This window comes from Musca autumnalis, unplaced genomic scaffold (assembly GCF_047663935.1).
Source record: "Musca autumnalis isolate F117 unplaced genomic scaffold, ASM4766393v1 scaffold_2, whole genome shotgun sequence".
Classification (NCBI taxonomy): Eukaryota; Metazoa; Arthropoda; class Insecta; order Diptera; family Muscidae; genus Musca; species Musca autumnalis.
Window position 1 is genome coordinate 240,528,216 of NW_027411755.1, and position 25,068 is coordinate 240,553,283.

The 25,068-nt window shown below is 35.6% G+C and overlaps 2 protein-coding genes across 26 annotated transcripts in view; both read left to right on the forward strand.

Annotated features, from left to right (window-relative positions):
- The first annotated feature begins 4,282 nt into the window (after positions 1-4,282).
- On the forward strand, positions 4,283-5,726 carry Rpp30 (ribonuclease P protein subunit Rpp30). The gene is made up of 6 exons (XM_073966372.1): positions 4,283-4,476; positions 4,540-4,727; positions 4,862-4,930; positions 4,991-5,265; positions 5,336-5,415; positions 5,484-5,726. Exons 1-6 carry the CDS (start codon positions 4,386-4,388, stop codon positions 5,714-5,716), a joined length of 936 nt encoding a protein of 311 aa, XP_073822473.1. The 5' UTR covers positions 4,283-4,385; the 3' UTR covers positions 5,717-5,726.
- Positions 5,727-7,280: 1,554 nt separating this feature from the next.
- The window catches only part of kis (chromodomain helicase DNA binding protein kismet), a 179,941-nt gene continuing 162,153 nt past the window's right edge, over positions 7,281-25,068 (forward strand). For 14 of the 25 annotated variants that reach the window (XM_073971142.1, XM_073971156.1, XM_073971157.1 and 11 more), the window contains exon 1: positions 7,282-7,374. The gene's annotated coding sequence lies outside the window, so the exon portion shown is untranslated. Of the gene's footprint in view, positions 7,765-8,196; positions 8,382-25,068 lie in introns of those variants that run through there. The other 11 variants (XM_073971143.1, XM_073971144.1, XM_073971146.1 and 8 more) reach the window with 11 other exon arrangements.

Here is a 25,068-nt window from a genome sequence, read left to right on the forward strand (position 1 = left end):
GAAATATGGTTTTCATGAAAAACAAAACTCTTTATCAATTCAAACGAATTCATGAAATAACTACAATTAATTTATCAGTTTAGTTTTTCAAAAGTTTACATCCAAAATTGCAATGTAATCACCACCGCTGCAACGCAAAAGATTACTTCCTCCGTTCTCCGCAACTGATATTCTTTCATCTTACAAAAGGTTTTTTCAATTATCTTCCCATCACCAGTTCAGATTTCGACATGGACTCCAAATGCACTCCTTTAAGTATTTTTATTTCGTAAATTACTTTTATTTTATAACAACATTTTGGTAATTTATACTCTTTTGTTTAGTGACGGAAATATGTAGGGATCTACAACCCGGCTTGCTTTAGGGATCTCTAAGAACAAAATGTAACGAACGGGGAGGAGAGACTTTTTATGGAAAATACCATTTATGCTTAATTAATTTATTTTTAATTGTTTCTTTCCAAAAGTAGTTTCTTCTTTATTTTCAGATTCTTGTTCCTTTTCGTTTCGGACTTTTTTTTTCAAATTCCAAGAAGCGAGATTTGATTGATTTCATTCTATGTCAGATTTAGAACAGACAAGGGAACTTTTAAAATAGCAATGTGTGCAGTCCGATTCTATTTTTAGCTCGATGGTTGGGACTTCATATAATACCAATTGTTTAGAAGTTTTAGTTGTTTGATATGCAGGAAATGTAAGACAACATCACGACGACAGTTCTAACAACTTTGGTCTGTTCCAGAAACTGCAAGAATCTACTTATTTTTACTACGATAACAATTTTTCCTTTATGTTATCGGAAAAAATAGTAAAAATTAGTAGATTTTTGCAGTACTGGAACATACCAAAATGAAAATAAACAGGTGTGTAAATAAAAACACAAACATCATCTCTATTGGATCGATGGAATGGGTACAAATGCTGATGAAAAGATCGGATCTTTCACGACTTCCTTTGCATTGGTTCAAATCCTAATGAAAAGATCGGATCTTCCACGACTTCCTTTGAACCAATGCAAAAGATGACATGAAATCACGTCATCGCAAAGAACCCCTTCCGTCAAATTTTGCTGGGAATATTTCATTGTGTTCCTGTACTTTTTTTCATGGTAAAATTAGCAAAAGAGCGAAATGTCAAAAAATATTTCCTATACAAATTTTATGCGGCAAAATAGCAGAAATAGCAAAAACTTCTGCTGCAGTTTTTGCTATTTCTGCTATTTTGCCGCATAAATTCAACGTATCTGGCAATCAGATGCCAGCAAACAAGCTGCTAGTTTCTACTCCGCCAAATTTCTAGCACAAAACAGGACAAAATTGTGCAAGTATGTAGTACTATTTTGCAAGTACTGGAACACACTTTATCAATCAAAATTTCTAATTATGATGCTTCAACGATGAAACATTTTTTATTTGTACATTTGTTAGTATTATACACAGTAATTGTGACATATGTTGATATACACAATTTTACGATTATTTTCGAAATAATGCAGTAAATTTGTATATTTTTAACGACAAATTAAATTTGCAAAAACTTGTTTTGAAAATTCAAGTTCAATCAGCTACACATATGCATCTACCTTGATTATTGTATATGTTTTATATCAACAAAAAATAAGTTTAAATAACGGGGTGTATTTCAGGATTTCGTAAAATCCAGTGGATTTCGGAGTATAAGTATAAACCAGCTACATGTCCGATCGACGTGCCGCACACCAAAACACCGCTTATATTCTATTATCTGTAACTCTAAAGCCACACGCTGAAACTTTCATACGAAACTTGCCTATTATTTCGGCACGTAAAGGAACAAAGCTATTATTTCTATATTTTCTTCATGGTACAATAATACAGGTAGCATTATCATGCCAGCTGATGGTAACATAATGTGTCAACTGCATTGAATTGATAAGTCTGTCTGGTTACTTTCCCAGCAAGAATTGTCCAGCAAGAACTTTCTCAGAGAGTAAGGGGTTTTTATTCTCTTTTGCTAGAAAATTGTAAAACGTAAACAGACACCTTCCCAGCAAAAACCAGCAAGCAATCAGCTGACTTGCCAAAACAGAACAATTTGTCCGCCAACAAAGGAAGCAAACACGTTGTATTTTATTAAAAATAAAAAAGAAAATGAAAAAAAAGTATTTTTCCACTTTACAAATTTGTTCTCCATAAAACAATACAATTAGGCTATGTTATTTCCACAATAAAATTGTTTTTAATGTTCACAAACATAAATCAACAAAAAACTAAAAACGGCTGATTGATTGTTTTCAGGAAGAAGAAGAGCTTGCAAGTGCTTGCTAGAAGAAATTTGTCCAGCAAGAATTTGCAAGCTCTCAGTGAAAGAACTGTCAAAATGTCTCTCGCGAATCGCTCTCTTTTGCTGGTTTTTTGTGTTAACAGACGACTTCCAGCAACAATTGGTACAAATTGTTACAAATTTTAGGGTAACCAGACACAGCTGATGTCAAATTTTGACACCTTATGTTACCAACAATTGCCGATGCGGCTACCTGTGTATTTGTACCATGATTTTCTTGTTTTTAGATAGGTCTGTTCGATAACCCAAAGTTTGTACAAATTTGCACAAACTTTTACAATGCGGATTAGGGATACGTAAAACCGATTTCGGTTAATCGATTAATCGGTTATTAGCCGTAAAATCTCTAAAAATCGTAGTCGACTATTGACTGTGCGAAAACCGTAAAATCGATTATTCTTAATCTCGAAAGTCGGAGTCAACTATTACTCTGTTCCAGAACCTGCAAGAAGCTACTATTTTTTACTCCTTTATGTTATCGAAAAAAAAAAAAATAGTAAAAATTAGTAGATTCTTGCAGTTCTGGAACAGACCATATTATTCGTAGTCGACCATTAGTCGTAGTCTATTATTATTCGTAGTCGACTATTAATCGTAAGTCGTACTTGACTACTCGTATTGGGTGTGCTAAAACCGCGTAATGGACGGTACTTTTTTGTACATATGTACATCACAGATTGCATCAACGAAAATTGTCGATTATATTCGATTATGATCGGTTTTACGCGGTTAACGAATAATCGAAACTCGACTTTTAGTACAGTCTCAAATAATCGACTAACCGAAAATCGAGTTTTAAGTTTTTCACGAAAACCGTATAATCGAAAAACCGATTATTGCATTTTACTGCGTATCCCTAATGCGGATCGATTGTCTGTTAAGATCTTAAAAAAAGTAAACAGTTATACTAAAAATAAATACATTAAAGCTGGGTCATTAAAGCTTGTCAGTTTTAAATGACAGCTTTGCGGTTGCTTGCTAGTGTGGCCGTTCATTTCATATCATCCATCATGCAACCACAAAATGTTTTGTGGTTGCTGGTGGAATATGAAGGTGTTACATCGATAACAATAATCGGGCCATTTACCACGCCAAACGTCAAAATAACGCATTACTGTGAATTGCTTGTTTACCTTTTGTATGTAATTTTATTCACAATAATACATTTTGACAACTAATGTGATAATCAGCTGTTTTTGCCGTTGTACCTTTATTATTGTACCATGGTACTGCACTTAAGGCATCGGCACATACGGCGCGTTGAGCGTTGTGTTACAACAACCACATGAAAACTTCAAGAACAAACTTGGCATCACTTACACATTTTTCATGTGGTTGTTGTTTTCAACGCGCAACGCGTCGCACAACGTACCGTATGTGCCGGGGGCTTTAAAAGAGAAATGAGAAGTAGTTGCAAGTGCTTGCATGGTATAAGTAAAGAGGTAGATTTAAATGAAAAAAATCTATAGAACCCTTGTTTTTTTTGAATTCCTAAAACTTCAAAATAAAAGCAACAAGTGGGTTTGTTTACAATGCATTTTTTGAGCATTTTATAAAAAACGCGAAAAATGAATGAAGAGTTAAGTTTTCTCCACATAATCGAGTTGTGAATATGATAAACTGCTTGTTTCGATGCAAATCTTACCAATTTCTTCCATACAAATGGTCTAAAAACAAATTTAAAAATCATTGAATTCGATTGTTTTTAAAATTGTTTGGCATATTATTCAAACACCACACACACATACACAGTTTGTTTATATTGTTTTGAAGTTTTAGGCATACTCGAATGAAAAAATTTAAATTGACATAAAGCTTTGGCTAACCTTTCTTATTAAACCATGAGTGCTTGCAAATACTTTTTACTTGCGAACTTATAGAACAGGCCTATTGTTATCATCTGATATATGGCAACCCTAACTATCTTTGAAACGAATTGTTGTCAAAATCAGCTGCTGGATTGTAAACAAAAACACGTGTCAAACCGGCTTTTGTTTATATTCAACATTTTTAGCATTTAAACAAATTATTTACAGAAGTTTTTATTGAAGACTTAACAGAAAAATGGAGGAAACAAAGGGTTTCTATGATTTTTGTATACCCTATAACAAAGATGAGAAGCTTATGAAAGAGATATGCAATGAATTGGTGGAGTGTAAGTTGTGTTCATATTTTGATATTTTGTAAAATTTCATTAAAAAACATTTTGTCATTTTAGTGGGATATAAAACAATTGCCATTGAACAAGTTTTCGATCATAGCAAAAAGGAGAATGTAAAAAGAGCAGCCGATATATTCCCAGAACCAGTAAACATTAAATGGTTGCAAGAGGCATTTAAAAATAAATTGAAAATATTGCAAAGATTAACAATTATTTACATGGATGTGGCTGTAGCGCATGCAATGGTAAGAACGTAATATTCCATGGGTTTCAGGTTCTATACACAGTTGAACCCTGATAGTCTCTTTCCATTTAGTTGATCCTGGTAGTTGCGCTTAATCGTTTTCTTATTCTTCTAATCTTACTTCGTCTTTTCCAGGGCAATTCTTTAAACTTAAAAAAATATAATTTAGTTGCTGGACAACCAAAAACAGATGCTGTATTGACTGTAAGTTCCCAGGTTATTTATGGTTATAATCTATATAAAATTTGTTTTTATTCCTTGCAGCACTGTTGTACCACATTCAATGGAGATATTGTAACTTTTGATTCCCAGGCTGGTGGCCGTTTATATGTGAATCGTAAAGCCTATCAAGTTGCTGTGAAAAGGGGAATATTTTTCGAAATTAAATATTCACCATTGATTGTTGATTCGAATTTCCGAAAAGATATTATAAAAGTAGCTCACAACTATTTTGTTAGGGGCAAATCAAAAAGTATTATCATAAGTAGTGGAGCAACAAATCCATTTGAGCTGCGTGGACCATATGATGTAGCTAATTTGTATGTGAAATACAAGATTTTTTGGTCCAACTATAATTTTATCTATAAATCATTTTTTATTACGTTACAGATCCTTTATATTTGGCTTATCTGAAGATCAAGGAAAATGTGCCATAGATCGCTTTTGTCGGCAATTGTTTTTAAGGGCTGGTAAGATTTAGGATTTGAAGTTTCAAGATTAACCAATGAACATGTAATAAAAACTTATTTCATTTCAGAATCCAGACGTATTGGTAAAACTATAATGTTTGTCAAATCCACGGGTCCAATCGTGTTCTCAGATTCCTCATCTTCGGAGGGAGAAGAAGAAGAAGATGAAATTCCAACTATTGCAGAAAAGGAGGAGGAGGACGTAATAAAGTTTTCTAAAAGTTCTGATTCCGAGCAAAATGGTGATAGTGAAGATGACGAAGACGAAGAACAACCAAATAAAAAGAAAAAGCTTTCCTAGCAAACTTAAATGTACTCTTTTCTTCGTTATTTAATTTTGTCCATCCGAAGCGGCCTAAAATAACAAAATATGGATCTTCTTATAGAAGATTAGTTGTATTTTATAGAAGATCAAACTGTTTTCATATGGAATATGAAGAAAATCTAGAAAAGGATAAAAGAAAGAGGATCACTTCTACATATTTAGGTACTTTAATAGAAGATTAGATTGCGTTCTTAGGGAAGCCTGAATTTAATAGAAATGTGTTCTTAAAAAAACACCAAAAGAATCACTTATAGAAAGTTGTCTTAGGTTCACCTTAAAGGTCCTTGAAAATTGTCTTGTTTAAAAAATCCACCCCTTAATGGTCCTTGAAAAATTGTCTCGTTCAAAAAATCCACATACTAATGGTGCCACCGTGGTACAAAGGTATGCACGCGCGCCTGCACGCTGAAGGTCGTGGGTTCGATTCCCCGGCCAGGCAACATCAAACATTTTTCAGCGGTACTCCTCAGTAATGTTGGCGACATTTTCTGAGTATTTCAGCCATGTAAAACTTCTCTACAAAGTGGTGTCTTAGGCACGCCGTTTGGACTCGGCGATAAACTGTAGGCCCCATATCATTGAGCTAATATAAATCGGGGTGCACTCATTGATATGAAAAAAGTCTCCCTTGTTCCTTCAGGGATGTTTGTGGAACAATTAATGGTCCTTCAAAATTGTCTTGCTTAAAAAATCCACACCTTAATGATCCTTGGGAAGGGTGTTGTTAAACAAATCCACGCCTTAATGGTCCTTGGGAAGGGTGTTGTTAAACAAATCCACGCCTTAATGCTCCTTGGGAAGGGTGTTGTTAAACAAATCCACGCCTTAATGGTCCTTGGGAAGGGTGTTGTTAAACAAATCCACGCCAAGTGGATTTCAACTGTTAATTCCTTTGCATATACGTCAAATAAAAACTCATCTAAACCATGGGATTTCATTTGACGTATAAGCAATGGAATTGTCAGTCGAATTCGAGTTGATTTCGAAAATGTAAACGTATTGTTATGTCACACGCTGAAACTGGCACGAAAAACAGCAGTTTCATAAAACGAACAGAGCGTTCCTTTACGTGCAAGAATCTTCAAGTTTTACCAATTTTTACACGTAAGGCGTTCTTTTACTTCAGACGCAGCAGTTTACAACTTTTACACCTCTTTCAAAAGTAAAAGAACATACCAAAAGTTACTCTAGAACTCAATATAATAACCCGGTTGCACTTCACTGGATTTTATAAACCCACTGCGTATCAAATGCCGATCCCATAGCGCAAATTTCAAATAAATCCTCATAAAGAAGGTTAACCCGTCAGAAAGCTCTAGTGCAAACGCCGTTTAAGGACGCATAATTTCAGTAATTTCATGAAATTTATTTCATTGTGTGGCAGGGGGCTTAAAATCATCAAATGTTATCATTTTTCAGTGAGTACCACCTGCCCCAGTTTTGCATTCTGCCACTCATTGTAAAATGATGACATCTGTATACAACCCTGTTTTTCTCTCTCTCTCTCTTTCCGTATACAACCCTGTTTTGTCTCTCTTCCTATACAACTCTGGCCTTTTCTGAAACAAAATGGAGGAGGTCTTTGATGTTGTGCGTTTAATCTTTAAGTGATGAGAACAAAAATTGCAAAAAACGTAACTAAAAGAAAAATTGCTGCAAAATTATACAAAAATTTCAAAGTATTGAACAAAAGCAATAAAATGATGTAAAATTAAAGTGTTTACAAGTAAAAATTGATACTGAAAATGGCTTTTAAAGTTTGCGGAAAATACATGAAGAAAAATTTTCTTAGAAGAAATTGAAAGAAAAAATGGAAAAAGATTATTAGCACCAGCGACAGCAGCAACAACAACAATACCGAAAAAAACGGACAATAACCATTCGTCGTCGTCTTTTAGTGTATTAACGAATGCCGCATACGACAATTATATTTGCCCACGAATATAAAACGCGACGATACCTCTAATATGTGTATACAGTGATTCGATGTTTTTTGTTGTTGTTGTTCTTGTTTAATTGGGCTTGTGAGCAGGGAACGAAGCCGATGGGTATTTGCGGCTGGCGGCGGCTGCCATACAAAACATTCGGCGGCGGCTAAAAGTCGACTAAAGCCGACGAAGAACATCTACGTCGGCTAAGCCGATATACTCACAGCGGCTACGAAACGTCGACTGAAATAATCGGCTGCTATAGAAAAAACGTTAGTCCGAATTTAATTTCATGGTTTTTTAAATCTTTTAGCTATTTTTTATATCACATGTATATTTTATAAATTCTTATTTTTTGATAACAATGATTCCATGATTTTTTATGCTGACCATAATATAACGACTAAGCCGATGTAGTCGACTATAAATAACAGCCGTTGAAAGTCGTTTACATCGGCGGCGACTTAGATCTGTCGAAACATGTCGGCGGCGGCTGTGCGCCGTCTTTGAGCCGATCGGCTTCGTTCTCTGCTTGTGAGCAAATGATGGAAAAGAAATTATAAAAAAGATATAATTACACGAAGCGGTGTGTTTGGTGGTGTACATTTTTTTTTTGCAAAATAAATTATTTATACATACTTGAAAAATAACCATAAATAGTCTGGAAAATAATTGAAACAAAAAAATAATATTTTGGAGTAATGTGTTTTGTGGTGTGTGAAACAAAAGAAAAAGAAACAAGCGAAAAAAGGAAATGTCAAAATCTAAAATTGAAGCCCCGCCGCATGTGTTTTTTCTGGCTGTGTGCTTTTTCAACTCTTCAAGAAGTTGGCCAAACAAGTTGATGGAAATATAAAATGAAAAAAGAATGGCTCTAAACGAAATAACAAATTTTGCAAAAAAAAGATAAATTGTTCTTTTTGTTTAGTATTTGGTTTTTTTTGCATAATGGATGGAATAGTCTGCTCTGCATATTTGTGAGTAGCATTCAGCCAGGCCAGCCAGCGTGTGATAATAAAAGTGTGCGTGAGTGCGAACAACGAGCAATAAGTTTGTGTGCGTGTGCCTGTGTGATGTGCAGTTGTTGGTGCTGTGCTGTTTTAGATGTGTATAGAGAAAAATTAAAAATTATTTTTTTCTTTTCAAGTGTCTTTTTGTGACGCCGCGATTTTTCTTCTTCTCGTCCGTCGTCGTGCATATACAAATAATTGACGTAGTCATCATCGTCGTGGTTTTCTTGGCCTGCTTCTTGTCAGCCTACCACCACTCACTACTTTTAACATTGTTAGAAGCTTGATTTGCTTTGTTTGCCATTCATTGGTTGGTATGCTATGATTATTCTCTTTTTAAAATACCTTTTTGGGTTTTTCTCAATAACAATCCTCATTTTCTATATTTTAAAACAGAAATGTCAATATTAATGTGCCATTGTGTGTTATTTTTTTCTGCTGGTCTTCTTATTTTTATGATAATTGCAGTGCTGCAAATTTTCGTACTTTAGTTATGTACACCAAAACAACATTTCTTCTTGGTTGTTGTTGCTGGTCCCATCTTCATCAATTGCAAGCAGACAGCATTGCAATGTATTGTATTGCTCGCATTTATATCTTCTACCTACTTTACATCCATCCATCCCACTTGGTGGTGTTGCATTGATTACATATTTTATTTAAATATGAAATGATTTGCTTCTTCTTCTTCGTTGTGCTGCACCTGTACCTTGTTCTCACTCTGTAATGTGTCTGATGGGTGATCAAGCAGAAACTTGCGTTCCCATGTTTGTTGTGTTCATTCAAGAACCCTGGAGACCGTAACAGCATTTACTACCGGCTTATTTGTTCCTGTATGTACGTGTGCAAACATGACCAGCTCAACTTTTAGGTACATTTGGAAGTACAAATCAAGGGTACAAATCATTTGAAAAGCAATAACAAATCGACTTAGCCATTGAGGTTTGTCGTTTATTACCACTAATTCCATTTTGGATTATGTTAATGTTCTCTCTACATGAACTGAGGAGTTGGTAAGATGAGATATTTGGCCTGTTCCCGTACTTTATAAAGTGGTAAAAGTCGTAAAAGTTGTAAAAGTCGTAAACGATTTTCATATAAATTTTGTGTACGGGAACGCAAAATGTGTAAAAGTGGTAAAAATTGTAAAAACTTTTTAGTTCTGGAACAGAGCTATAGTTTCTTCATAGTAGTTGCCACTAATTCATTCTGTTTTAAGTTTAGTTTAACAGTGACACCTTATTCCAGTTTTTATTTAAACATCTATCATGACAGTAGCAGTGTTGTGTTTATGTGTGAGTGTTTGTTTGCAAAACAGGTAGAGGTATTTGTTAACATAAAGAAATTAAAACAAGTAAGAAAGTACATATCAGTCAGCTTCGGACCTAAAAAGAGAAGTGAACACAATACTTCTGACGTCTAAGTTTTGGGGAAAATTCTCAGGAAGTATAGACTTGCACCCGAAAAATATTGTACCTTGTAACTTTGGGCGCATACACAACATGTTGCCAAAAATTTCAAAACGATCCCAGACGAATCCTTAAACTGCACTCTTTCCTAATATTGTGTGCGTAGGTCCGAGTGGTCCGATGAAGTCAATATTCGGATATTATACGAGTCTGTAAGTAAAAATGCGATTAAAAAAAGTTTGACCTTTGTGTGTTATCTTTCGTACAGCTCAGTGTAGTTGGTGCCTCCAGGTTTTCTGGGAGCTTTTGGGCGATTATCTCAGGAAGTGTGGCCTTGTCCCCGAAAGGAATTGTGCCGCCTTTGCAGAGCCCGCAATAACTTGTTGCAAAAATGTCAAAACGTTTCGACTCGTTAAACTGTACTTTTTCCAAATTTTTTTTGTGAAAGGTACACAAAGGAAGGAGTATACCGATTTAAACCTTCGAGAATTATGGTGCGCACCAGTCAGACTGACTAATTCAACTCCAAATTGTCTTAAACAGATTTCGTCAAAACATACTTGGGATCTATAACCATTATTACGATGAGGCACAATTTTGGTCATATATACACTCTTTAGCCTAAAGGCTAGGCTGAGGGTATAATCAAGATGAGCTTTGAAAGATTTTGTACTCATTTTTTGCCGCTATAGGTACCACCACAACAAGCAAATTAAAGGGATAAGGGAGCCTTTTCTCAAACCAAACGGTGTATCTTAAGACGCGACTTGTGGAAAATTTTTACATAACTGAGCTATTCGGGATATGCCGCCAATATTTCGCTGAAAGTAAAAAACCGTTTATTACTTTCTAAAATTCTTGTAAACCCGACTAATAAATACATACAAAATCCAATTATTCACGTTCTCATGTCTCAACTTTCCCTCCAACAAACGGACAACAGCCGCAAAGAAAATTGCACAATATCTTTCTGGATTTTGCTCGTTGTTAGGACCTCTCTGCTTATCATCATGTTGTCATACATATGCACCACAGATTGCCGAACGGCGTATCTTAAAACACCACTTGTAGATAAGTGAGATACTCGGGAAATGTCGCCAACATTACACTGAAATTAAAAATCTTTTATTACTCTCTTTCATTCATGTAAAACCGATTAATAGCAACATCCAATCATTCACTTTCCCATGCCTCACCTTTACCTACAACAAACTGATAACTGGCGCAAGGAAAATCACGCAATGGATTTTTGGTATAATTTTGTTTTTGTTAAGACCCCTCGCTAATCATGTTGTCACAGGTTTGCCCTATGGGTCTTATTGCTACGATATTTGCAATTTCTTCTTCTTAAAAGGTCGCTGACATTTGTGTTTTATACATTAGTATGCCTACTGGCCTACAAGTACTATTTTTTGCAACTGTTGTATGGCTGGCAAAATGTAAACAAACCGGCCCGCACAGCTGATTTGTTTGTGAAACTGACTATGCTCTTTTCCGTTTTTATAACAAGATGGTGGCTTTGTAGGTCTTCAAACATTGTTTTGATAGTTGTAAAAGTTGTTCTTAAATAATTTTCTGTAGTTACCCCAGGTTTTTCAATAATCCTGGGTAAATAATCCATTTTAATTACAACCATAAATTCATGAGAGACATGATGTTATTATTCTCTTGTGAGTGAGAGACTGCAAGTCAAAGGGAAATGATATATTGGTTGTGTCAATCAATATACACGTAAATGCAGTTATCAGAGTATTTCATCAATTCAATAGTTATCGTGTGGTGAAATATTATAAATATTTGTAAATAAAAATATTTTTAATAAATTTTACAAGTTTCTGGTTCTAATTTTTTTTCGCATGTTAAATACGGCTACTTGAATTTACAATCGTGTTTTCCCTTTGTTAGAGAGAATTATATTAGTGAGCGGCTGTGAGTGAATACAAATGACATTTTGTGGGGAAAGTTGCATTATCGTGCAAAGTATATACAAGAAAAAATGTTCTTTTGTGGATAGAAATGTTTGTAAATAATACATTATTGTTAAAATTTAACATCTGTCTCTAATATACAATTGCTGTATTTTTCTGTTTTGTTAAAGAGAATGTTGGAAAGGATGTTGTTTTTTTTAAAGTTATTTTTTTTCGCAGAATTTTAATGAGATTAATTAAGTTGCTTTGTTGACAAATGTGTGAAGTGAAAGTGAATTAATACATTTTTTTCTTACATTTTATTTAACTTTTCCATTTGTAATATCCGAGTGTCAGAATGTCAATCGTGTTCTTTTTTTTTTTTTTGTTACAGAAAGTGGCAGCGCGTGTGAGGGAATAGCATTTTATTTGTATATAGGTATGTTAACAAAAATGTAAAGGCAAATGTGTAGATTCTTGCAGGTTCTGGAACAGGAATATTATTATGTGAGCTATTGAGAGTTGAGATAGTAGGAAGGCAATAAACAAGGTAGATTTATCAGCACAGATTGTCGAACATCAAAGCAAATAGGCCCATCTGAATCAAATTTGGTAAATATCTATTGTAAAAATATCAATCTTTTTTTAATAATTGTTCTTTTTTGATTTAGTTAATTAATTCAAGGGAACGAAATTTTTTACGAATTACCGGGAGATAAATTTACTTACTTAGCTGGCCTATTACAGAACATTTGTTCTATAGGCCGAACTAAGAATAGATCTCCATTCCTCTCTATTTGTTGCTTTGCACTCTGGAATACCGCGCCTTTTCATCTCATCATCCACTTGTTTGCGCCATCTATTCCTTGGCCTGCCAATTCTGCGTGCACCGCCATGTGGCATGTATTCATACGCCTTTTTAGCGGGTTCATCATCGCTCATTTTTATGATATGGCCTAGCCAACGCAATCGCTGCATCTCGATACGTTTAACCCAGAAATGCCCAACGTCCTATATATAGGACACACAAAATTCTTGCTAATTTGATATGTTATGTTTATCAAAGTACCGTTTATTTTGGTGATATACTCAGTACACATATGTGGCTCTTGGGATATTATGTGATTCCATTATTTTGAGCTACTATTTTTGAGTTTTGAGGTCTAGTTCATCGAAGTTGCCACCTATCGCTTAGTTTTAACAATGATTTGCGTTATGACCGATTAATTATTGGGTAGTTTTATAACGAAAACATACACGATGTGGAGCCTACTACGAAAAAACGTTATCTAGATGCCGAAAAGGTGTCTTTGGACTATATGTCAAATGTTTTGTGTCCCATAAATCCCAGTTATATGATAAAACCCTGTGTCCAAAAGCGGCCTCAAAAACCACTTTTTCAAAAAATTTTTAAAAAACATATAAACATACTGTTATTATTTCACATTTGCTTCTAAAATAATATAAAAATACTTTTAAAATGATCACGATCAAGCAATGGGCATATCTGGGTTAACTATATTGATGTCGTTGTATAGCAGATACAGCTCGTGGTTCATGCGACGTCGATATTCACCGTCAACGCAGATAAATTTACTAAATAAATAAATTCAAATATGAAAGAAACCTTTTGTGTGGACCTTGAAAGTCTGCGGTTCAATCCCCGATCAAACATCAACATTTTTGGCGGTGGCATATCCCCTCAATGTAATGTAGGCGACATTTCCCCTGAGTATTTCAGCCATGAAAAACTCCTCTACAAGTGGTGTACTAATAACCCCGTTCGGACTCTGCGATATAATGTAGGTCCCATGTCGTTGAGCCAATGTGAATCGGCGTGCACTCATTGATATGAGAGTTTCCCTTGTCCCTTCGGGGATGTTGTGGAAAAATATGCATGTATGTAAAACACTCCTACAAGTGGTGTCATAACCCAGCAAACCAATCGCACCGATATCGTAACGAAATTCGGACGCTACGTCCGATTTCGGAACCGAAATCGTAGCGATATCTTAACGAAAGTTGTATGAAGTGGTTGCCAAAATTTCGGAACGATATGTTGGAGCGAATTCGGATCGACTTCGGCCAGAATTCGGACCGAAATTGGAAGAAAAACATTGGTATATTCGAAGGGATATTTACTTTCGACATTCTCTCCGAAATCGGAACGAAATCTTAACGAATTTCCCTACGAAAAATCCTACAGAAATCGGGACGATATCTGAACGATTTTGCTTCCGAAATTGTTCAGATGTATTCGACATATGACATTTGGTTTGCTGCGAAGACACGCTTTTTGGTCTCGGCTATAAAGAGTAGGCCCCATGTTAATGCCTTTATTGATATGAGAGAGGTCTCCCTTCCGCCTTCGAGGATGTTAGCGGCAATAATATGAATGAAATGCCGGAACATTGTGTGATTTAATTTAAATTTTTTTCTCGTTATAGTCGAGCTTAATGACACATGATTTTTGCAAGTGAAAAAGAAAAGTCGACGATTCGAACCCACAGAACCACCAATTCATGTGACTAGTTTCGCTGTTAGTTGGCAGCTAGCTCATCAATCAGGATATCGGCTGTGTAGTCGCTTCTCTGTCATCAAACTTTTTCTTCTTTCAAATGCAATTTGTTTTTATGGCGATGTGTTATTTGTCCATTCGACCCGTATAGCTTTCATGACAAAACGCTTAGCGCTGCCTTTGAAAGTTATGTGTTTGGCTCTGAACGCTAACACGCCGTGATAACACTTTTTTCATATGTTTTTCAAAGACGTCGGTTTAAACCCCAGCCTGGCTCAAGCTGATTTTTATTTACTTGAATTTATTTCACATAAGGGTAACCAAGCCTTAAAGACCATCCATGTTACAGGAAATAGCTTATCCTATACTACTCTAGTACCTAGATTCAATCTTAAAACTTATAAAAATTTAATTTATACAAAAAAAAAAAAAAAAAAAAAAAAAAATTGGACACGCAGACTACTACTCCGAACAAATAACATATTTATCGTTAAAAAATATAAGATTATCTATAATTAATATTATTATAGGTAATTATTTTAATCATATTTTGCATTTTGTTAGGCATTTAGAGTTAAAGAATGTAGAGTGATTGAAAATTTATAAGCAGCAAAAATATTTTTTTTCATTTAATTTTCCACGTCATTTTTAAATTTGAGAGGGAGAGAGATAGAAGAAGAACCTCAGCTAGGTAATACGACGAACAAAACCATATTTATTTGTGAATAATTATGAAAAAAGATACAATAAAAATGGCAACAAACAACAACAACAGCATGAACGAACGTTGAAGGCAAACACCACAGATGCTACTACACTACCACCACCATTCACTAATAATCGACATGGAAACAATAAAATATTTAAATAAATACCTATCTAGCTACTTATTCTTCAAAATGTTTCTTCTTCCACTTCTTGACATGTGTATAGAGTAGACTGACTTTTTTTAATGAGTGGTGTGAATGTGTGTGAAAAATAATGTGGTGTTTTATGAGAATTTAGTTTCTCGATATAAGAGCAATAAATATTTGTAGGTTTGCTTTTTTTTATCAAAAATACAAATGTGCAATATGGCAATAGTACACAATCATCTCTATATAGTAGTAGAGATACATACAACAAAATGGACAAACATGCATATAAATTACAATTACTTTTGCTGTCCCTCAAAGCCAGGCATTTTTAGTATAGTGGCTTTTGTTGTTGCTGTAGTTATTGTTTTGTGATACAGTGTCGCTCTTTTTTACAGTTGTCGCCGTTGTCATTTTGAATTTCTGGGTTTTTATATCTTCTTTGCTACTTTAGTTGCTCTTTCTTCGTTGTTGTTGGTGTTGTAGTTTTCGTTACTGACTAGGTGTTACTTGATTTCAGTTGTTTTTTTTTCTCTGTTTGTCAATCTCTTTTTCGTGTCATATCGTCGTTGTTTTATTTTCTTGCTGCAACAGCTATTACTTGCTACCACCACTTGTGCAAAAATCAAATTTTCACCATCTTCATCTGCCTCCTCCTCCTCGCCACAATTTATATTTGTAATTGTTGCTGCAGTCATCACGATGATGATGTGCATGTATACCAATTTTATTTCTTATTTTTCTTTCAAGTCACAAATTGCAATTTATGCGAGGTATTTGCAATTTTTTTATATTACTGATGTGTAATAAATTTGAATCAATTATAAGGTATACTTATGCACGCATATAAAGTTCTAAAAACCATAAGCGTTTATACGAAGAATCCTTGCATGTACGGTTGATTCAGTTTACAATCCTAAATTGAAAGAAACTTCTTTTTAACGCTTTTTACTCGAAAAGCATTCCCTTACTTCGAAAAACATTCCCTTACTTCGAAAAGCTAACAATTGAAGAGTTCACAACTTTTATTACTTTTGCCATTTGAAAAAAGTAAAGGAACAGACCTATTTGATATGATGGTATGATTTTTTAGTGTAGTTCGACATGTTGCCAGGCCGTTTTATGATTTACATGGCCGTTTGACAAGTTCTCCTTTCTCACTTGTCGAATTGCCATGTAAATTATAAAACTGCCAGGCCAAACGTCAATCTGCCCGTATGAAACATATTACTTTGTTATTCTTTTCCAAACAACACTTTGGAAATTGAAATAGTAAATAAATCATCAAATCAGCATCGCTTGCAGATGTCATTTTCATAGAGCATACGTAAAATAAATTCTTGTTAAAAATCTACTAGATTTTGTTGATTTGTTTGTACGCTAAATCTAAACGTTCTATTATTTTGGAATGTTAAGATTGCAATCTATGAAAGAAATAAATAAATGAGACTATCTTATAATTATTGCAATCGGCTCGCGTTTGAATTAGTTCGACATGTAGACAGGCCGTTTCAATGTGCCGACAGTGCTTCCAAATTTTGATCCAAACTGGCCAACATTGGACTAAGTTTTAGGAAAAAAATACAAGCTACAACCTTATAAAAAAACTGATAAGACCTTCAAGCACAAATAAAATATAATAATTTCGTTTTAATCTTCGATCCGCTCTAATACATACTTTTTATACCCTCCACCATATGGAGGGTATAATTAAATTTGTCATTCCGTTTGTAACACATCGAAATATTCGTCGGAGACCCTATAAAGTATATATATTATTGATCAGCATAAAATTCTATGTCGATTTGACCTTGTCCGTCTGTCTGTCTGTTGAAATCAAGATACAGCTCGCAATTTTAAAGATAGAGTCAAAATTTGGTACAGAAGTTTTTATTACTTGCAGGATGGTTGGTATTGAAAATGGGATATATCGGTCCACGTTTTGATATAGCCCCCATAGAGCGGTACCTCCCGATTTTCGGTATTTTTAAGGTTCATTATCCCACCAAAATGGCTGAAATTTGGTACGTAGTCTTCTTTAGGGGTATAAAACTTTCCCCCAGAACTTTGTCGGTATCGGTCCATGCCTTCATATAGCCCCCATAGAACGGTACCTCCCGATTTTTCGTATTTTGAAGGTTGTATCTTCAATATTCCACCAAAATGGCTGAAATTTGGTATTTAGTCGTCAATGTGATATAAAACTGTTCGCCAGAAACATGTCTGTACATGTCCACGCTATCATATTGCCCCATTTCTCTGACTAAAATTCGTCGGTATAGGTCCACGTTTCGATATAGCCGCCATAGTACGGTACCTCCCGATTTTCGTAATACTGAAGATTGTGACGTCAATATCCAACCGAAATGGCTGAAATTCGTTATTTCGTCTTCCAAGAGTTAAAAAATATTCCAGAAGAGTATTATCAGTATATGTCCACGTCTTCCTATATCCCCATAGAAGCGTACTTCTTGATTTTCGGTATTTTTTAAGTTTTAGCCTCATTCTCTTGCCGAAATATAGGAAATTTGGTATTTAATCTTCTTTGAGCCTGAAAACTTTCCGTCAGAAATTTGTCGGTATAGATCGACGTTTTGAAATAGCCCCCATAGAATGGTGCCTCACATTTTTTTTTACCGAAATTGCTGAAATTTAGTATTAAGTCTTCTTCATATACGAAAGGAAAGTAATTATTCCATTTTACTTCAATACAACTTGTGGTGGAGGGTATAACAAGTTCGGCCCGGCCGAACTTAACGCCGTTCTTACTTGTTTAAATATCGTCTTACAGCCTGTTTATATTATAAGTTTTTTGCCGAGTTAACAATTCTTATGAGGATTTGTCATATAGGCAATGAAATAGACATTCGAAGCCCAATGGGTTTATTAAATCCGGTTATATGTAAACGAACTATTACTTAATTATGCACCAACTAAACTGGGTAGGTACGTAAGATAACCCTCGATGGGAGAAACCGATTTGGTCAATAAGTTGTACATCGTATTATTTCTTACAGACTCGGATTATACCGAATATTGACTTCATCCGACCATTCTTCCGGGTACCTCCCATACGAAGTTTGGAAAGAGTGCAATTTAAGGACTCTTCTGGGATCGTTTTTACCCTGTTACGACGGTACAAATTTTTTCGGGAGCAAGTCCATACTTCATGAAAAATTGGCCCAAAAACCTCCTTACTTCTTTTCTTTAGGCTGAGGGTATATATCTGTCGAAGAGGAGTCCAAGGCTGAGGGTATATCACAGCTGACTGATACTATCTTACTTGTTCTTTTTCTTACGATTGATTACAAAATGTCGACACTTCTATTTCCAGAAAATCATTGATAAGATTTAAAAGTTTAAGTTTGAACTGATATTCACAGATTTTTGAAGAGAAAACGCAATTATCATTATTTCCGTTGAGATTTTGACACAAGATAACCTTTACTAGGATATTTTTGAGAAATTACTTGATTTCTATTCCATTTCTTTAAGTTAATTTATCATGTGGCCAGGTCGTTTCATAAATAGCTCACTGAACACATATCACATCGACAAGTGGCTGAGAGAAAATAATTATCATAATGTAGGTTCATATTTTGACACAATCTGGCCTATAATAGCGTAAGTTTGGTAAAAAAAACTCTTTGCTACATAATTCCTTGATTTATGTCCCATTTGCGATTTTGTTTAACAATTCTATTTGCAAATAAAATGAGTTTAAAGTGATTTCTTTGAGTTAGTTTAACGTGTGGCCAGGCCGTTTCATTAGCAACTCACTGAACACATGACCACAGGTTATGGCTATATAACATCTTATGTTTTTTACAGGTATATTGTCACTTTGGGTGTACTAATATACAAAACAATTGATGCCATACCTGTGAAAAACATATGGTGTAATATATGGCCTGTTCCCGTACTTTATAAAGTGGTACAAGTTGTAAAAGTCGTAAACGATTTTCATATAAGTTTTATGTACGGGAACGCAAAATGTGTAAAAGTGGTAAAAATTGTAAAAACTTTTTAGTTCTGGAGCAGAGCAATAGCCATTAGGTTGACAATATTGGTCTGTTCCTTTACTTATGAAAATGGTAAACCGGCAAAAGCAGTAAACGTTGTAAACTCCTATGTGAATTGTATGGTGTCTAAAGTAAAAGTGGTAAAACTTGACGATTCTTGCACCTAAAGGAACATAGCTTATGTGTGTCTGGTTATTTGCAAGTTCTTACTAGAAGAAATTTCTCCCGCAAAAACATGCAAGTGTTCAATGAAGAACAAAGAACTAGTGAGTTAACAGACAACTTTTTGTAACAATTTGTACAAATTGTTGCAAACTTTTGAGTAACCAGCCAGACCTAATATATGAGAGAGTGATTTATTATTACATTGTTGGTTAAAATGTTGTGCCAGAATGGAATTATTTGTGCCTTTTTGAACAAACCACATACCTATTCACTTGTTTTTGATTAGCTACGTTGTTTGTTTTCTCCCAAAAAGATGAGTTTGATTTCTTAAACCAAGTTTACCATGTGGCCAGACCGTTTCATATGTCAAATGCAAATGGCCACATTTAACAAGGTATGACAGTGAATGAATGCATCAAAATGCATACCTATGCATTCATGGCGCCGTATAAAAAACACTGCTGCGAAAAAGTGGCTTCAATTGAAGGTTTTTGACATTAACAAAATAATATCTCATTGTAAATAATTCAAAGTGTGAAACATCGAAAAACATTCCAGATGATTATATAAAAAAAGCATTTTTAAAGGTAAGTAAAATTACAACAAATTATAAAGTAGCAAAATTTACTTAACCTCCATTACAAAAATGAAAAAACATTCATAAAATACAAATTTTCACAAAAGCATTGGTGAAACTTCGAGAAATTTACGACAATGGCCAGGCAGAAAATGTTTTTTAGAAGTCGGTTTGTAATTATGTGTATCTTTTAAATACAAATTGAAACAGCAACAACAACAACACCAAACACAGCCAACCAGCTAGCCGAGTTATAGCGAAAATGTTTTGTCTGTTTGTGTGTGTGTTTGCGCACAGTAATGAATGTTTGTGTATCAAGCACAAGCAAACAGCCCAAAACACTCGGCATTATAATAATAACAAAAACAACAAACACATATTTTACCGATATAAACACGATGGGCTGCTCGTCGACAACAACGAGACTTACCTACTACTATTTGGTGGATATATACGACGAGTAAGTATAATATAAACGATGACGCTAAACTCTGGCAGGCAGGCAGGCTGGCTGTCATGTTTGACGTTGTTGTTATTATTATTTTAATGTGGTTTTTTGTTGTTGTCGTTGTTCAGGCAGCAGTTCCAGTGTTCAAAGAAAAGTCAAGCAATCATATTAAGAAAAAATATAAAACGAACCAACACAACATACGCATTGTTAATTTTCTTCTCTATCTTGTGCGTCGTTGCAAGTGTTTCTTCTCACCATTCACCATTTTAAAAATTTGTTGTTTGATTATTTGGATTATGCGATTATCCACCATTCATGGCACAATCATACAGGTATCCGCATTAGCCCAGCTGATGTACTGTGAGCTGTCAAAAAAGTTGTTGTAATTGAAAACACAAAATTAAAAAACAAAAATTTAAAAGAAAAACTGTGCATTTTTGACGGGTTTTTGTTATAATGTGTTTATTAATAACTGCCTAACAAAATTTTGTTGAAAAAAATGTGTGAATCGCTTTATTTTTGTAAAACATTTTTGACATTTCACAGTACTGAACTCGGTTTTGTTGTAGTTGTTTGCTGATGCATCTACCTGGTAATTGTGCCATGCCACCATTTTAATTGCCTGCCGTTTTATTTTTGCTCCACATAACCATATTTCTTTTGCTGCTCATTATCAAACGTCAGCATGAATTCTCATCAATTGACTAACAATATTAATCAACTCTTTTGTTGTTTTATTCTTCTTTTTATTGAGATACAATAACTCGACATCACAACAGTAATGCGACTGGTTTTTCTTCAGCGTTTTTTTCTTTTCGCAAAGCCGTTATATGGCCCCTATCTAGCGAGACATGCTACAATTCTATTTACTCACCTTCCAACCAGTTTTGACATTTATTTTCTGTTAACTGAAATTGCAATGTAAACACGTTTTAATAAAAATTATGTTTTGTGTGACATCAATGTAACTACATATAGAATTTTTACCACCCATCTTCATTCGTTCGACCCAAAACCAACAACAACAAAAGTCACCGTACAAAGGTGGGAATGGCAACAATTACCCAACCGAAGAAAACCATTCACCCCACATTCCTACAAAAAGACGTTTTTTTTATTATTTTATTCTAATTTAGAGTTTGCTCTTGCTCTCTGTGACGCATTCAGCCAAGGATGGGAGTTGTGAATTTGTCAAAAATGTACATGGTGCAGTAAATCAAGAAAATTCACCGGCGAATTTCTACAAAAAAATTAATAAATAAATAAATAAAACAAACGTCAACATTTGTAAATACATAATCAATTAAAATTATTAGTTATTATGTCAAAACTAAAATTAATTATTTACTATTTATGGCATTCGGCTTTCCGAATATTTTAAAATGTACATCACAAGTAGATCTCATTGTCCTGAATACATCAATATATATATTATCTATGGTGAGTCCATACTTCCCGAGATTTCCCGATTTTTGCACCTGTTCACAGGAAAAAGTTTTATATCCCAGGGCTAGGGCCGGCTATTGGGAAAATATTACTGTTTATAAGAAAATTTTGGGGTTAAGCAGGGTTTAGTCGCGGTCATGTGATTCCTATAGGGGTTATTGTCCTGAACTTAGCTGGAGCATTACAGAACATTTGCTCCATAGACCGAACTAAGAAAAGATCTTCAATTCTCTATTTTTAGTGCTTCGCTTTCTGAATTACCGCGCCTTGTCATCTCTTCATCCACTTGTTTGTGCCATCTATTCTTTGGCCTACCAATTCTGCGTGCACCTCCATGTGGCCCGAATTTGTACGCCTATTTAGCGAGTTCATCGCTCATTCTTATTATATGGCCTAGCCAACGCAATCGATGCATCTCGATACGTTTAACTATATTGATGTCGTTGTATAGCCAGATACAGGTCGTGGTTCATACGACGTCGATATTCACCGTCAACGCAGAATGGTCCGTAGATCTATCGAAGAATTTTTCTCTCAATCACGCCAAACACTGCCTCATCTGCTTGCGCAAGTACCCAGGCTTCGGAGCCATACATCAGCACGGGTTGTATCAGTGTTTTGTAAATATTTATTTTTGTTTGACTAGCTGTGGCTTTGTTTTTAAATTGCTTACTTAAACCATAGTAGCATCTGCTGCCCAATACAATTCTTCTTCGTATTTCACAACTGATGTTGTTTGTTGTGTTTATGGCAGTGCCGAGGTAGACGAAGTCTTTAACTACCTCAAAATTGTAGGTACCAATTTCCACAGTTGGTCCGAGCTCTATGGACGCTTTGCGCGTCGACACCATCAACTTGGTCTTCTCGCCGTTTACCCCCAAACCCACTTTACCAGATTCTCCTTGGACCTTCACAAAGGTATCGGTTACTTATTTCACTGATCGTCCCATGATGTCTATATCATCAGCATAAGCAAGTAACATTGTGTCACTTCTGTTGACGTTTGCCTCTCGTATAACCTTTTCTAGCAGGATGTTGAAAAGATCACACGCATGTCTCCTCGCCTGACACTTCTTTTGGTACAAAACTCTTCGGAAAGGTTCTTTTCTATTTTAGCTATAGATTTTGTGTCAGTTAAAGCCATCTTACAAAGCCGGATAAGCTTTGCGGGGATACCAAATTCAGACATTGCATGGAATACCTTTGATCGAAGGGGACTGTCGAATGCTGCTTTATAAAAGGTGATATGTGTCGATCTGCATCTCTTGGGTCTTCTCTAGGATTTGCCGCAGGGTAAATATCTGGTCAATGGTGGACTTGCCAGGTCTAAAGCCACATTGGTATGGTCCAATTATATCGTTGACCATTGGCTTTAGTCGTTCGCACAATATCCCTGACACTATCTTATAGGCAATAGGGAGAACACTTATGCTCCAATAGTTGGAGCATACAGTCTTATCTGCTTTCTTGTGAACGGGACACAGGATTCTCAGTTTCCAATCGGTCCGGTACGCGTTCTTCCTGCAAGATGGAGCTAACTAGCTGATGCATACACCTTATCAGCGTGTCGCCTCCGGTTTTAAACAGCTCGGCTGGTAGGCCATCAGCTCCTGCTGCCTCTTCAGCCGGTTGATTGCTGTTTTTACCTCATCTTGGTCGGGCGGTATACATTCTATACCATCTTCTGGCATTGGATCTGTGGTAACATCGTCTTCGCTACTATTAGATACCAGCAGTTTGGAAAAATGCTCTTTCCATATCCTTAGCACACTATCTGTATCAGTTAGCAGATTACCTTGCTGGTCTCTACGATGTGCCAGTTCCAAAGCCATCAGTTTGATGTTTCACTCTTTGGTAGAATTTTCGGACTTCATTCTGTCTCCTGTACATCTCGATTTGTTCACACTCCCGCTTTTCTGTCTCTCTCTTTTTCCTGCGGAAAAGACGTTTCTCCTTTCTCCTTTTCTCCCGATACCTCTCTTGTGCGCTACGTGTTGCTACTGATTGTAAAGTAGCTCTATATGCCGCATTTTTCTCTTCGGTAACAGCACGACACTCCTGGTCATACCATGAATTCCTTTGTGGAGGTCTCTGGAATCCAAGTATGGATTTTGCGGCTGTTTGCATGGAGTGGGCAATATTTTGCCATTGTGTTGTTATGTTATCGGGACAAGGAGTGCTCGCGTTAAGCAATTGGGTTAGTTGAGTGGAATATGCTGTGGCTATCTGTTGTGTTCGCAGCCTATCGATGTCCAACCTCTGCGTTGTGTCTGTTCGTGCTTTATTTGCAACGTTTAGACGGGTACGTACCTTTGCTGCAACAAGGTAGTGGTCTGAGTCTATGTTTGCACCTCGGAAAGATCGTACATCCAACACGCTTGATGCATGTCTTCCATCTATCACAACGTGATCAATTTGAATATCGAGATGCTTACATCTGGTACTGCTAACTACCATGTTTCTTGCAGCTGCAAACTCTATCAGCCTCATACCATTGTCAGATGTTTCACTGTGGAGACTGAATTTCCCGACTGTTGGGCCAAAGATATTCTCCTTTCCAATTTTGGCATTAAAATCGCCTAGTATAATTTTAATGTCATGGGTAGGGCAACGGTCATATGTTTCTTCTAAGCGCTCGTAAAATATATCTTTGGTCTATTCGGCCTTGTCTTCAGTGGGAGCATGAGCGCAAATAAAGCTGATGTTGAAGAATTTTGGTTTTAATCAATTGCAGCGAGTCTTTCATTCACTGGGGTGAAGCTGGAGACTAGATGTTTTAACCTCCGACCAACTACAAATCCGCAACCAAACTCATGCTTTGTGTCATGGCAGCTATAATACAGTGCGTCACCTTTAGGTGTTGTTGTGACGCCTTTCCCATTTCATCATATTTCTTGTATGGCAGTAATGTCGGCCTTGTACTTTTCAAGTACATCTGCCAATGCGTAAATTGCACCTTCTCTATAAAGAGTGCGAATATTCCAGGTACAGATTCGCAGATCATGGTCCTTAAAACGTTTGCGGGGTTCGTCAACTTTAGA

Bases quoted from the DNA above. Each gene is read 5' to 3' on its own strand.
- Rpp30 (XM_073966372.1), top strand. From the start codon at position 4,386: ATGGAGGAAACAAAGGGTTTCTATGATTTTTGTATACCCTATAACAAA. The intron at 4,728-4,861 runs GTAAGAACGTAA...CGTCTTTTCCAG, and splicing joins TGGCTGTAGCGCATGCAATG to GGCAATTCTTTAAACTTAAA. The intron at 5,266-5,335 runs GTATGTGAAATA...ATTACGTTACAG, and splicing joins CCATATGATGTAGCTAATTT to ATCCTTTATATTTGGCTTAT.